Source organism: Ovis canadensis, chromosome 3 (assembly GCF_042477335.2).
Source record: "Ovis canadensis isolate MfBH-ARS-UI-01 breed Bighorn chromosome 3, ARS-UI_OviCan_v2, whole genome shotgun sequence".
Lineage (NCBI taxonomy): Eukaryota > Metazoa > Chordata > Mammalia > Artiodactyla > Bovidae > Ovis > Ovis canadensis.
Window position 1 is genome coordinate 3,562,135 of NC_091247.1, and position 13,161 is coordinate 3,575,295.

General features: G+C 64.7%; 1 protein-coding gene across 5 annotated transcripts in view; it reads right to left on the reverse strand.

Annotated features, from left to right (window-relative positions):
* Positions 1 to 1,757: 1,757 nt before the first annotated feature.
* Positions 1,758 to 13,161, reverse strand: part of KCNT1 (potassium sodium-activated channel subfamily T member 1) — a 68,166-nt gene continuing 56,762 nt past the window's right edge. For 3 of the 5 annotated variants that reach the window (XM_069579936.1, XM_069579937.1, XM_069579938.1), the window contains 7 exons: positions 13,023 to 13,134; positions 9,602 to 9,703; positions 9,150 to 9,233; positions 8,642 to 8,767; positions 7,397 to 7,745; positions 2,842 to 2,926; positions 1,758 to 2,708 (listed from right to left, as the gene is read on the reverse strand). In XM_069579936.1, the coding sequence (XP_069436037.1) occupies positions 2,588 to 2,708; positions 2,842 to 2,926; positions 7,397 to 7,745; positions 8,642 to 8,767; positions 9,150 to 9,233; positions 9,602 to 9,703; positions 13,023 to 13,134 (979 nt within the window). In that variant the 3' untranslated portion in view covers positions 1,758 to 2,587. Of the gene's footprint in view, positions 2,709 to 2,841; positions 2,927 to 5,963; positions 6,027 to 7,396; positions 7,746 to 8,420; positions 8,442 to 8,641; positions 8,768 to 9,149; positions 9,234 to 9,601; positions 9,704 to 13,022; positions 13,135 to 13,161 lie in introns of all 5 variants that reach the window. The other 2 variants (XM_069579935.1, XM_069579939.1) reach the window with 2 other exon arrangements.

Consider the following 13,161-nt stretch of genomic DNA (forward strand, 5'->3'; position numbering starts at 1 on the left):
CTGTCTGGCACCAGGGACACAGCCCTGCGCGACCCACGGGAAGCTGTAGCTCACCAATCTCACAAGAAAATGCTGCGATTCCTGAGACGCCCACCCGTTGGGGGGCTCAGCTGCCTAGGTGCTGACCTGAACTTGAGCCCCTAGAGGGAAAAGGCACCTTTGCGACCGTTGGTCTGGCCTGGGGTGAAGACGAGGTGCAAATGTCGTGGGGGTGCCTGCTTTGTGGTCGTGTGGACTCCTGCCTGGCAGCCGAGCCCGTGTCCATGGCGGGTGGGCCAGCATCCTCCCAAGGCTGGGCCTCTGAGGGGCTGGGGTGGGGTGGCCTCTGCCCTGTTCCTGACTGCTGGGCACACCTCGTCCCTTTTTCTGCCCGCTCTGCTTTTAATAAGCACTTGGTACGATTCCACCTCCTTTCGTCTCCCAGCTACCGAATGCACTTCTCTCTGAGATTCTGGGTGGTTGCCCTGAGTCTGTTCACACCTGCTCCACGTCCATCCGTAAATGCTCAGCTCTGGGGGGAGGCGGATGGGCACCTCAGGGCTGGCGTTCCCGGGCCACATCATGTCACGAGCCACAACAGCCCGCTTGTCGCTGGTGCCGTTGTCGTGACCAGCTTTCTACAGGAATTGAAAAAATCAGAGGTGTCTCTCTCATTTTATGTCTGAAAACCTGTCAAAACATTGAGAAATGTCTTCTGCTTGCCCGGTCAGGTTGCCTGGATCCAGTCTCAGGCCTTTGCTGAAGCCTCTGCAGATGGCAATGGGTGTGACAGTGAGTCTGGGTGTGAGCGTGTCTGGCCCAGAGGAGACCCCATTCCTCACTGCCCATCCTGTGCACCCACAGTCAAGCAGACACCTCCAGGGATCCCAGTCGGATGCTGTCTTCCCAGTGGAGCACTGAGGGGCTGCAACCCCGCCTGGATGGAGACCCCGCTCCAGCAGCCAAGGTTCCCTTGGTCTCCACTCTTGCAGGGGCCTCCTACCCTCGGGGAGCTGGCACATGGCTGCCAGAAGTGGCGGGTGTGGAAGGGAACAGCCACTGGCAGGACCCTGGGAGCCGCTGACACCCTGCTGGGACAGACCCTGGCCCCAGAGGCCACCCGAGCCCACGTCAACAGCATGTCACCCCGTCGAGGGCCCCTGAGTTTCCACTCCTTGATCAGACACCCTTCCTGACCCCCCACAGCCCACACTGTCCCAGCAGCTACCCCCACCCCAGGCATGGAGACCCTCTCTAGGTGGGAGGGTCCCGGGCAGCCAATAGGGGGTGAGCTGGACGTGCTCCCTTGACCGGGGAAGGGGAGGGCAGCCCTGAGTCATGTCGCTCCCTGGGGACAGGCCACTCCAGCCGCTGTGTGGCCTGCCCACTCCACCACTGTGTGGCCTGGAGCCACACCCCACCCTGGGGGCTGGGTTGGTCCTTCCCCTGCCAGACTCTTGGGGGTACTCAGTAAGAGCAAGAGCCCCCAGCTGAGAACCAACAGGGGTGTCTTTGTGCTGGGGAGGCACACAGACCTGTCCCCAGGCTCGGCCCGGAACCCCTGCATGGGGGAGTGCACAGGGGACCCCTGCTCCCGGAACCCCTGCCTCTGGCTGACTTGCTTCCTGCTTTTGGGGAAGACCTGGGCCAGCCACATTTCCTTGGGTTGGGGGCTTTCCTGTGGGGTCCCAGGGGTTGTTCCTAACCCTTAGGCGGCTGGGGCAGACCCAGGCCCAGAGCATGCAACCATGGAGAGAATGCCTCACGAGGGGACCTCCTGTCTGCAGAGCGCATCCATTTAATGGAAGTTTCCAGCACTGAGCGTGCAAACCTGTCAGCAACAGTCACAAAAGAACTGAGGTGATGCCCAGAGTCCCTCCCTTGATAAGGAGAAGTCCCTGTCCTGGAGACGTGGGCCGGCAGCCCAGTGGCCACGTTGTGCTTCAGATTTCTTGTTTAAAAGGGCGTCAGATGGTGCAGCTGCAAAAGTTCAGCGTAAAAATAGAGGAAAAGGCAGTTGTCCAAGTCTCTTCCACAAAGTCATGGGCTGCAGGATCCCCAGGGCGCGACAGGGCCCCCCTGACGCTTCTCCAGAGCCCGTCCTGCTGCGGCCAGGGGCTTGGCCAAGCTGAAGACCCTCTTGCCTTCCATTTCCTTCTCAAATGAGCGCACAGGGGAGGGACTTGGGCGAGAAGGGCGACCCCCCACCCCATGGCTTGGCCAAGAGCCACAAGCTAGACTGGTCCACGACTGAGGAAACATGGCGAGTTCGGGCTGCAGCGTCCCTCTCCTGTCGTGGTGTGAGCCCCTGGCCCGGGCACCTGTCTGATTCACCCCAGCCCGTGGTCCAGCCTGGCTCCTCTCCCTCCGCCGTGGCCAGATCTGGTCACGAGTTGCGGTGCATTTGTGCAAAGGATCAGGGTTGTACAGATTCATAAAAACAGGTTAAAAAGGCTTCCCGCCGGCATCCGGCGGTGCCCAGGGCAGCCCCAGCCCTCACCCAGCTAAGGTCCGCTCCCTCTGGCCCAATCCCGGGAGCATCTCGGGGTTGGGCGCCAGGCAGGACCCCGCGCTCACGCATCACGGGCTTGCGGACTCCGCAAGGCGATCAGAGCTGTGTCTCGTCCCGCGTCTCGGGGTTGCAGGAGGCCAGCTTGTTGCTGCAGCTGCTCTTCCGGCTCTGAGAGCTGCTGGCCACGTGGGCCAAGGGGTCGGAGCGGATGAGATATCTGTGGGAAGGGTGGAGGGCGCTGGCATCACGCTTTGCCCGGGAGGCCAGGCTGGACGCCCATGTGGGTGCCCAGCGCCAGTCCACGTGGTGAAGGGCAGCGGTCTACACTTGCTTGAGGATGCGGTACTTACACGATGTCGTTGGGCTCCAGCCGTGTGTCAGGCGGGGGGTTGATGAGCACATAGGAGAGGGTGTTCTGGTGGTCATTCATCTCGTCTGCGGAGGAGACAGGGCCCAGCGGGCGGTCACCCCTCAGCCCCTGCCCATCTCTGCTCCGCCGGGGCCCGAGGAGCTGGCAGCTCCAGTCAGCTGCAGAATCCTCCTGGCTGTAGGGCCGTCCTGCCCGAGCCCCGTCTTGGGGAACCCAGCCTGGCCAGTCCTCCGACCCACGTGGGCCTCAGCCCAGCACTGCACGGGCCAGGGGCAGCCACCACCCCTGCCCATCTCCGTAGCTTGTTGAGTCACCAGCATCTTAGGAGGTGGTCACCCTGAATGTGGAGCACACCTGTGCACACACCCAACCCAGGCTCATCCGCCCCCCTCCAAGCACCCCTGCCCCGTGCAGGCCACCCCCAGTTCCCTCCTCAGCTGTCAACCTAGGGCCTGCCCTCTGCTTCCCAAGACCTGTCCAGCAGCATCAGCCCAGAGTCCAGCTGGCTCACCCTGCTGGAGGTCCCCTCAGGCACGCACGGGGCCAGGCCACTGCCCACCACTGATACAGCCAGTCCAGCGTCCAGCTCTTGGGGTGGCCCCAGGATGTGACCCGCTGGGGTGTGAACTGGTTCTAGAGAAACCCTGGTCACCGCATAGATGTCTCTTTGGCCAACTATGGGGTTGGGCTGGCCACTGTCCAGCAGTGACCCTGCGCTCAGTGAGTGGCAGGAGGTGGATGGCTCGTGGCCTCAGTTTACACATCTGGGGATGCCTAAAGGCACCTCCTGACCCAGGACTGGGCACTGGGGCGGACAGCCCTGGTTGAGGGGGGCGGTGGGTAGGGCCCTGGGTGACCTCTGCCCCGGCTCCTCCCACCTCCTTCTGTCTGCACCGGCCCCTCCCGTCCTGGGAGGGCTCCCTGGCCATGGGGGTCAGGGACTCAGGGAAGGTGGGACAGCTGCTGGCGGGCCAGCAAGGGGTGCTGCGGCTCACTTCTCTGAACTGGCGAGTTCAGGGCCGAATCTGACTCTGGATTCGGGACCCCCACGGCAGCAGGTGGAGCCCAGCATGCTTCAGGGGACAGCTGGGGTGGGGGTGCAGGCCGAACGGGGGGCGGGGCTCACAGACATCACCTGGTCCAGGCTCGTGTCCCCGCCCAGAAAGGGGACGGCCTGACCCCCACCCCTCCCACCGTGTGGGGTCACCGGTGGGCTTGGCTCACAGAGGCGGCACATGTCCATGGAGGGCAGCAAAGAGCAGGGCTGGGGCAGCGGAGGTGCGGGCAGGAGCGGAAGGCTTTGGTGGACCCTGTACCCCTGAGCACAGCCACCAAGAACAAGGAAAACAGAGAGGCTGACAAGGGACAGGGTCACCTATCCATCTAACCCAGGGGCGGGGCTGCAGAGGGTGGGCGTGGCCCCTGCCTCACTGGACCCGCCCCACCCAGCATGGCCCCTGCTTCTGCCCTGCAGGCTGGCGGGCGGGCTATGGGCGTCCCAGCCCAAGCTGGGCCCAGCTTTGTGCTTCTGGGGGTGCTGCGCTGAGAGGTGGTGGGGGGAGGCACATGGGGTCCAGCTGTAGCGCCCGGGGACTGGGTGACCCACGAGGCCCTGACCCTGACTTCCCAGAAGGGGCGGCCTCATTGCACCTGCTGTGCTCCAAGGAGGGCCTGGTGTGGGGCTGGGGGCTGGCCCATGACCAAAGGCAGAGCTCCCCTGCCTCCGCACCTGGCATTCCGGCCTCCGTGGGGGCTCCTCCCTGGATCCGCAGACCAGTCTCTCGACAACCCCTCTGGAGCCCCTGCCCCAGAACTGTGAACTGGGGGCAACTGAAGCCCTCCCCCAAGGGGTGACTGTGTGCAAGGGGCTGTCTCGACATGTCACGGCTGGGGGCGTCTCCTCTCTCATTTGCACCCAGCTGGGGGGTGCTTTGTGGTGGCATCCCCCTGGAGGACCACCCTGCAGCCCCCTGGGACCAGCCTCTCCTCTGGTTTTAGGTCCTGGCCCAGGCCCCTCTCGATGTCCACACACCAGGGGCAGGGGCTCAGTAAACAACACGCAGTGACCCTGTTGCGGGGTCACTGTTGCAGCCACCCTGCCTGCGAGCCTTGGCAAGAAGTAGGGGTGCAGCCGGCCACAGGGAGGTGGCAACCCAGCCCTGCTGCTCGGGGGCAGCCCCAGGCTCGGACTCGCGCTGGCCTAGTGGGGAGTCTGCTGTGAACACGGTCGTGGGTGCAAGTGAGGAAAAACGCAGGGACCCGGGGCGGGTGGTGGGGTGCAGTCAGGGCTCTGCCTCCCGGGCCGCCCCACAGCTCCCCCGCAGTGCACCCCAGAGCTTCTCAATCCTAGGTCTTGTCAGCCCCGGCCATCCTCAGAAACCAGCCCGCCTGAGCTAACCCCCACCTGGGCTCAGGAGGCCTGCACAGCTCTGAGCCTGGGGAGCCCCCAGGTAAAGAAAGGGTCCCAGCAGTGAGGTCTGGGGCCTGGACTCTGACTCCTGTTGGGGTCGTGGGGCAGTTCTGGGGACTGCGGGGTGTCTTCTTGCAAGATACAGGGGCCCAAGCAGCACCTGAGTGCCTGGATGAAAATGTGGTACAATCAGACTTTGTCTCAACTGAAGAGGCCCCCATCTCATGAAGCCCCAGCTGGGGAGTGGAGGTCAACTGTCCACCTGGCTTGGGTGGCCCTCAAAGGCACAGGGTGCTGCAGACCCCAAGGCCCCAGGCACCAGCTCAGGTCTCACTGTGCTCCGCCACACTGGGGGCACGGGCACCCTGGCCTGGGGTGCTCCATGCCAGTGCTTCTCAAGAGCTGGGTGGGCTCCCAGGGGCCGGCCGGTGGCTGCCTGTGTGTCCAGAGCAGGGCTTATCTCAGACAGCTAAGTGGGCAGAAGGGCTGGGGCGCAGGGGGCCGTGCTGAAGGCAGCAGTCAATGGGGAGAAAGTTAGGGTCCCCGCAGTGGGGCAGCCTGGGAGCCATGGGGCCCTCTCTCGTGTCTCGCCCTGTCTGCCTGCCTGGCCGGGGCGGGCGGCCACCGGGTGGACCGTCAGGAAGGGTTGGCACGCCCCCTATGCCAGACTCTGGCCTCCGGAGCAGAATTACCTTGCAAATATCCCAGGTTTACCCGATTCATGACATCACTGGCTGTTAAATTTGCTACATCCTCTACGGAACACATAGGAAGAGGGACAGACAGAAACAGAGAGAGAGACTGAGGTCAGCAAGCAGCGTGGAGGAAGCGTCTGGCAGAGCGGGGATGGGAGGTGCACGCAGGCCGCAGGCGGCCTGTCTGTCCCAGACGAGAAGTCAGCTCTTTGTCTGCCAAGCTCTGGTGGGGGCGCGTGGGGGGCGGGGAGGCCCAGGGGAGCCCCGAGGGGCAGGGGCCTGCTCTGGGGCTCAGCTGGGCTGGAGTGTCTACCTGCCAGGGTGTGACATGGGGCCTTGAAACGGGACCCCCCACTGGGAGCCTGAGCAACCAGCACACCACCCAGGACGGGGTGACAGCACGCGCCCGGGGAAAGGGCACAGAGTGGACAAGTATGCCGTGCAGCAGGGGCGTGGCCTGGAGGGGCTAGGCGGCTCTCTTGGCTGGTGATCTCCTTGCGCCTGGCATATAGCCAGACCCAAGAGACACTTGGGCGGCTCTGGGTGAAGCCCGAAGCCGCTTGGTCCCACTTGGAGGGGCTTGAGGGCCCCTGACCCAGGAGGTGAGCAGCAGGTGGCAGGGTAGGGGAGTGGGTGCCCAGAAAAATATAGCCAGGCCCGGGGTGGGGTGTGGGGCAGAGTCCCCCAGAGACGGAGCCTAGCGGAGGTCAGAGCCTCCACCCAGCCTGGGGTGTGGATGAGGCCAGGTTGTGGTGGAGGGGCGGCGGGCTTGGGCCCCTTTCAGCCCCATCAACAGAGGCAGCATCTCTGGAGTGAGGGAGGGGCCGGCCAGTCCCCTCAGGCCCGGCCGGGGACCCCAGCCCCGTTCACGGTCAGAGTCACAAACTTTTCCCCGAATCAAGCTACGGAGAAAATCTGCCAACGACGACAAACGCCCTGGTGGCGCCGCCCTGAAGTCGCGGGAATGGGGTGGCCTTGCCCCAGGAGCAGTGGAGGTCCTGATGCTGGGCCCCTGACCTGCCCCGCCCCTATCCCGCACGAGCTCCGGCTGCGGGGAGGGTCCAGGAGGGGTGGCCAGGGCTCTGGGGTGTCCCCGCCATGCCCCTGTTCCTATTCTCAGGGGAACAAGGTGGGGTCCTGCGTTCCTGATCCCGGCAGGACCGGCTGGAGGTGGTCAATCTGCCCCCTGGCTGAGGCCAGTGCCTTTGGCTTTCAGGGAGCCTAGCAAGGCTATCCCCACCCACAGCCGCCTCCTCCAGGACGGCTGCCTACTGGCTCAGGCAATAGGCATCTTTTTTTCTACAGATGTGGAAACGGAGGCCCCAGAGCAGAGGGTGAATGAACCCTTCCTTGCGGGGCTTGGCGCTGGATCTAGGGGAGCCCCCCTCCCCACATGGGCCAGGAGAGCAGACAGACGCCCTGTCCCTTACCGTAGCCAGTGGTGGGCAGCCCCAGGTGCTTCATGCGGTTCTTGACCAACTCTGAGAGCTCCTGCCGCTCCGAGCGCCGGTACAGGCTGAGCCGCTGTTGACTGATCCACTCGGCTGCCGCCTTCCCCGTGTGCCGGGAGCCCTTGCGGCTCAGCCTCCGCGCCCACGGGAGGCTCTTGCGCCGCAGGAGCGGGTGCTCGGCTGGGTCGCTGCCCACCATGTGCCGGCCATGGGTGCTGCCGCCGCCCGTGCCCGCCCGCACGCCCCAGGGCCCCTTTGTCTCCCGAGTGTCCTCGCAGTCCTCCACGCTCACCGAGACCTGGGACTGGCCGGGGAGGAGGGGTGAGGCCTGGGAGGGGAAGGGTGTCCGGGGACAGGGGTGGGGGGGAACAGGGAAGAGGAACGGGTGCTGGGCAGAGGACCATGGGGACCCACGGAGCAGCTGGGGCAATGGGGAGGACAGTCACAGTTCCAGGGGTACCCCAGGCCCTTCTTCTCTCAGGTAGAAGTCCCTTCCTCTCCCCAAACTCTGGCTCAGGCCCGTCCCTGACCTGCTGGTGAGAGGTGGGCCTCCCTTCACCTCTCTGGGGTTGCGTGTTCTGACTTTACCACAGTAGGGTGGTGGGGGAACACCCCCCTCTAGGAGACTCAGTTTCCTCACCTCTGGGGCAGGAGAACAGGGGCAGCCCGATGGTGGGCTGGGATGCGCAGAGCCTTGCAAGGCTTGGTGGGTGACCTGGGGGCCTGGGGGGTGTGCAAGTGGGGACAGATGGGGGGAGGAAGGGGTACCTGCCAGGATGGGGGCCGTGCCCTGAGGGGCAGACAGCCTGGGGGCAGGGGGTGCCTGGGCTTCCCACCCTGGCCTCAGTTTCCCCATCTGCAGGGGGGAGGAGAGTGATGCTGAGTCCTCTCTGAGCTGCATTTTCGCCGTTGCCACCTGGGAACTTGCTTCCTGACCACCCCCCCCCCCCGGGCGGGGGGGCTGGGCTCAGGCACTCTTTGTGGGCTTGAAAGGACCACTCACCTGGGCCCTGAGGTCATGGGGCTGCAAAGGAAACCAGAGCCTCCTGGGTGCCTGTGGCGCTACTGCCCTGACCCCCGAGGCTGTCTGAGCCCCCCCGTGGGCTCACAACTCGCGGGGGCCCCTCGGTGCTCTCCCCTCCCCTAAAGCCGCCCAAGGAACCACGGGGGTGCCTGTGAACCTGACCCCCAAAGGGCCCGGATCCCCAGGCCTCTGCCCCGCACCTCGGTGGAGAAGACGTGGCTCTGGGTCCTGTAGATGCCAATGGGGATCTCGGCGCTGGAGGAGCACAGCTTCTGGAAGAGGCGCCCGTAGGTGCGGATCCACAGGTCGTCCTCTGAGATCTTCATCTGCAACGCAGAGCCTGGGCTGGGCCGGCCTCGGGCCGCAGAGGCGGCGCTTGCCTCCCCGGCAGGGCGAGGCTGCCCGGCCCGGCCCGCCACAAGCCCCGCCCCTCCACCCGCCCAGGCCCCACCCACCCCGCCCAGGCCCCACCCACCCCGCCCAGGCCCCACCCACCCCGCCCAGGCCCCACCCACCCCGCCCAGGCCCCACCCACCCCGCCCAGGCCCCACCCACCCCCCAGGCCCCACCCACCCCGCCCAGGCCCCACCCACCCCGCCCAGGCCCCACCCACCCCGCCCAGGCCCCTCTGGCCCCGCCCCGCCCCCCTCCGGCCCCGCCCCGCCCCCCTCCGGCCCCGCCCCGCCCCCCTCCGGCCCAGGCACTTACAGCACAGAGGTAGCCAGAGCCTGGCGTGGTGTCCAAGCCCAGCAGCAGCCTGGTGATGGGGATCATGTAGTCCTTCACGAAGGACTGGAGAAGAAGGGCCGCAGTGAGGCCGGCGTCGTGGACAGGTCCACACCCGCTGGCGGGAGATGCCCGCCGGGCACCCACAGTGTCCCCTGCACAGTGTGCCAGCAGACGGAGCCAGGAGGCCTTTCCTGGCCTTGGTAGCTCGCTTGGTCACGCGCCTTAGGTCAGAAGGGATCAGAAACCCAAAGGCTGCCGGGGTGACCCTAGGCCAGCACCCTCCTGGGAGGAAAGGATGGTGACGCTCAGGGGTGAACCCCTGTGGCTCCCGGTCAGGGACGGGGCCCAGAGTCACTCAGTCCCACTGGGTCTCCTGGGGACCCAGGATGGACGTGGCCCAGGACCGGATGTCAGCCAGGCCCCGGGCTGACCTGATACAGCAGTGTGTCCAGCATGCTGATGCTGAAGACGCGGCCGGCGGCGAAGGGCAGGCGGAACATGAAGGCCAGGTTGGAGCCGTTCTCACGTTCCCTCTGCAAGACAGGGGGGCTCAGACGGGCTGGTGCCCGCGGCCACAGCCGCACGGGGCAGGCAGCCCAGGGTGTGTGCGCACGTGCACGTGTGTGGGGTGAGTGTATGAACACAGGCCAGCAGATGCCCCCACACAGAGGCCAAGCACCTGGCTCATGTCCGCCAGATACTGGGGGCTGGAGCCGGGAGTAAGGACTCAGGGCTCTGCTGGCGAGAGCCAGGGGCCCGTGCTGGGGTTAATGCCCGGCCGCTGCCACCCTGGGCCCTTGACTCTCATAGAAACTTGTCCTGGAGCTCGTGTCTTGTGAGTGAGGTGGTGGACAGCAAGGCGTGCGTGTGAGCAGCGACACGTGTGTCACAGCTCCTGCCTCCCCTGTGAGCACAGCGAGGCCCCACGTGGACTCCTCAGACCCGCAGCTCAGAACCACACGGTTCCTCTCTCATGGTATCAGACTTCGAGAGTCCAATCGGATATGTGGGGCTGGAGTCAGGTGTTGCAGGGCTCCCGCTGGTGACCTATGCCCCCTCGAACCCCGCCCGGACAGGAGACTCCTTTCCTGCATCTTTCCCATTTTCTAGAAGCCAACCATGGCCCTGGGCCCTACCTCCACGTCCAGGGCTGGCAGGCTGACCTCTGGCCTCCCTCTTGCAAGTACCCTGGTGATGGCATGGGGCCCCGGCCCCTCCTCCATCTCAGTATCCTTCACAGAATCGTGTTCCCCACTCCGTGCTGGTTCTGGGACGTGAACTTTTTTGGTGCACGTCTCCACCGCATGAAGTCGGCCTACAGCTGAGGGGTGGCTCTGAGCTCAGGAAGCCATCCTTCCCTCTGGACCAGGACACACTCCACACAGACAGAAGGTGGGACGCAGGAGCCCTCCCGGGGCCTTTTCCTGGAGCTGCTTCCTGCTGTGGCAGCTTCCTCCTGCAAACTCGGCTGGCGGCCGGCAGGGCAGACAAACACTGGGGCAGCGGGCCTCACCTCTGTCCCTCCCTAGCAGCAGGGAGCCCAAGGGCGTGCTGGCACGTGGGTGTCCAAGCGGGTAACAGTGTGTCAGTTCTGAGCGGCATTTTGCCGTCCCGGAAGAACGAATCACGGACAAGCCCTGGAATCCAACCCACGTGGCCTGCTGACTCCAGGCTGCACACTCCCGTTGCACGCTATGAGGACAAACGGGGAGACTCCCAAGATCATTAACGCTGTCGGTTTCCCTTCACTAAGAACAGTGAATGGATTGAGAAGAAAAGACCGAGGGCTGGTCCAGGGAGGCCGTAGACGAAGGAAGGCTCGAGACCGGGGACGAAGGAAGGCTTGATGTCTCAGTGGCTTCATGCTGCCTGTCCTGCAGTGGCCAAGGAGGGGCTGGAGGCTGTAGCCCAAGCTCCAAGGTCACAGGTCACAGCGAGACGTGGGACGAGCCCTTCTGAGAGCCACGTGGCTGGAGGGAGCAGGACTGAATGGGCAGGCTGGGCCCTAGTCGACGTCACTGTCACAGGTGCCGAGGCTATTGAAACGATGATGCCACCAGGAACCTGAGTCTGGGGACGGGGTGGGCAGTGGCCCAGCCTCTGGGAGACCTTCCTGAGAACCTCCAGGGAGATGCAGCCACTGCCCTCCATGCCTTTCTGAATCCTCCCCCCACCCCCACCCTAGTGCCACTTCGATCTCGGGGAAGCACGTTGATCTGAATGACAGAAGCATTTCCACTGTTTCTGCAGTTTCCGCTCACGAAATAGGACTTGCCTCATCCAGGCTGTACGTACAGCGTGATGCCATGTTCCCACCCCATCCTCTGTGGAATCTTCTGTGTGCAGAGGTCGGGGGAGGCACCAGCTCTGACCATCTCTCCAGAGGGGGTGGGTCACGTGGCTCTGTGCCCCTCTGTTCTCAGCCCCCAGGCACTGCACATGCCTGGCCCTGCCCAGCATATCCATCAGCATGGCCTTCAACCCTGGGCTGCAGCATCCCCAGGTCACACGTGCTCACTTGCCGACTTCTCTCCCCATCACAAAACCAGAGGACGAGGTGGGGAGTGGCCGACCCTGCCCCTGCCTCTCCCTGGAGGTGATGCTGCAGGGGAAGGTGGAAGGTGTGGTCAACTGGTGATGCCTGCCACAGAGGGCAGAGTAGGGGTGCACTTGTGGTGTCTGCTGTGGAAGGGCAGAGTCTGCTGACGGATCTATTTCAAGAACACTGGCTGAACAGGTAGGGGTGCAAGGCCCATGGGCAACTGGTGGCAAGTGAGGACCAGCGTCGGGATGTCAGCCTTGACCCCAGTTCTGTGCTGGTCATCCTGCCTGAACAGGGTCAGACTGGCCCAAGCACCTGGACACAGTCCCAGCCAGGGCTGCTTCCGATGCCCACAGTCCCAGTTTGAGCAGACGGAGGATCAGCTCACGGGCTGGTAGGAAGTGGCTCTGAGTGGGCTCCAACGGGCTGTTGTGTGGGGTACATGCCAAGACAGCCCTGAGGCCTCTGGCTACCAATCAAGGGGCTCTGGGGCCACCATGGGCCTCCTGGCAAAACGCACTTCCGTTGTCCACCTGGGTTCTGGGCAGGTGGAGCTTCCACGCTGCCCCTCTGTCTGCTTTTGGGGCCAGGCCTGGCCTGGTGTGGGGTCAGCCATGCAGATGCAAGCTGCCCCCCGACAAGGACCCCAGTCTGGGCTCGCGGGGAATGGTCACTGCCCCCGACTTCATTGGCCGGGTCTCCTCAATAGCAGCCCACCTGTTTCCTGGTCTCACCCGGGGCCACCTGAGCACGGCCTTGCCTCTCAGTGAAGGGCAGTGCTACACTGACCCAGACAGGGGGCTGGGAAGGGCCTGGGGTCCACGAACATGCCAGGGCGGCACCACCGGTCCCTGGAGGGTCCCCGTGCCCCCCAGGCACCTGCTGACCTGGCCTCTGAGCAACTGCGTGACCTGAGGCAACCACTCCCCGCTCTGGCCCCAGGGCCCTCATCTGTGCCAGGATGAACACATCCCTGCCGGTGTCTGACAGAACAGACACGGCTCTGATGCGGGTGTGGTGTCAGCGCTGGTGTCACTGGGCTAGTAATTTCTGGTATAACGAGCCACCTTGGCCACGCACAAGGCCGGGATGGACCTTGCCTTAGGCGGACGATGTGCCCTCCTGGCCGAGGACCCTAAAGTCTCTGGGCTGCACGCTCGAGAGCCTCACAATGGGGCTAGAACCCCGCCTGAGGAGGGCAGGCACCCATGCCCTCCAGGCCGGGTGCAGGTCCTCAGCTGGGCAGAGTCAGAAGGGGCAGTTCACGTGCGGGCAGGAGGGGAAGGGGTGATTCGCGAGGGGCCACTCACCTTCTCCAGTTTGGAGAGAGCTAGAGAGTAGCTGTCCTTGGCGCGAAACTGCATGAACCGCATGTTGGACGGGTGGGTGAGCTCGGTCGTGATGCTGAGACTGGGGAAGAGCCTGGGGGGTGGGTGGGCCCGGTCATGG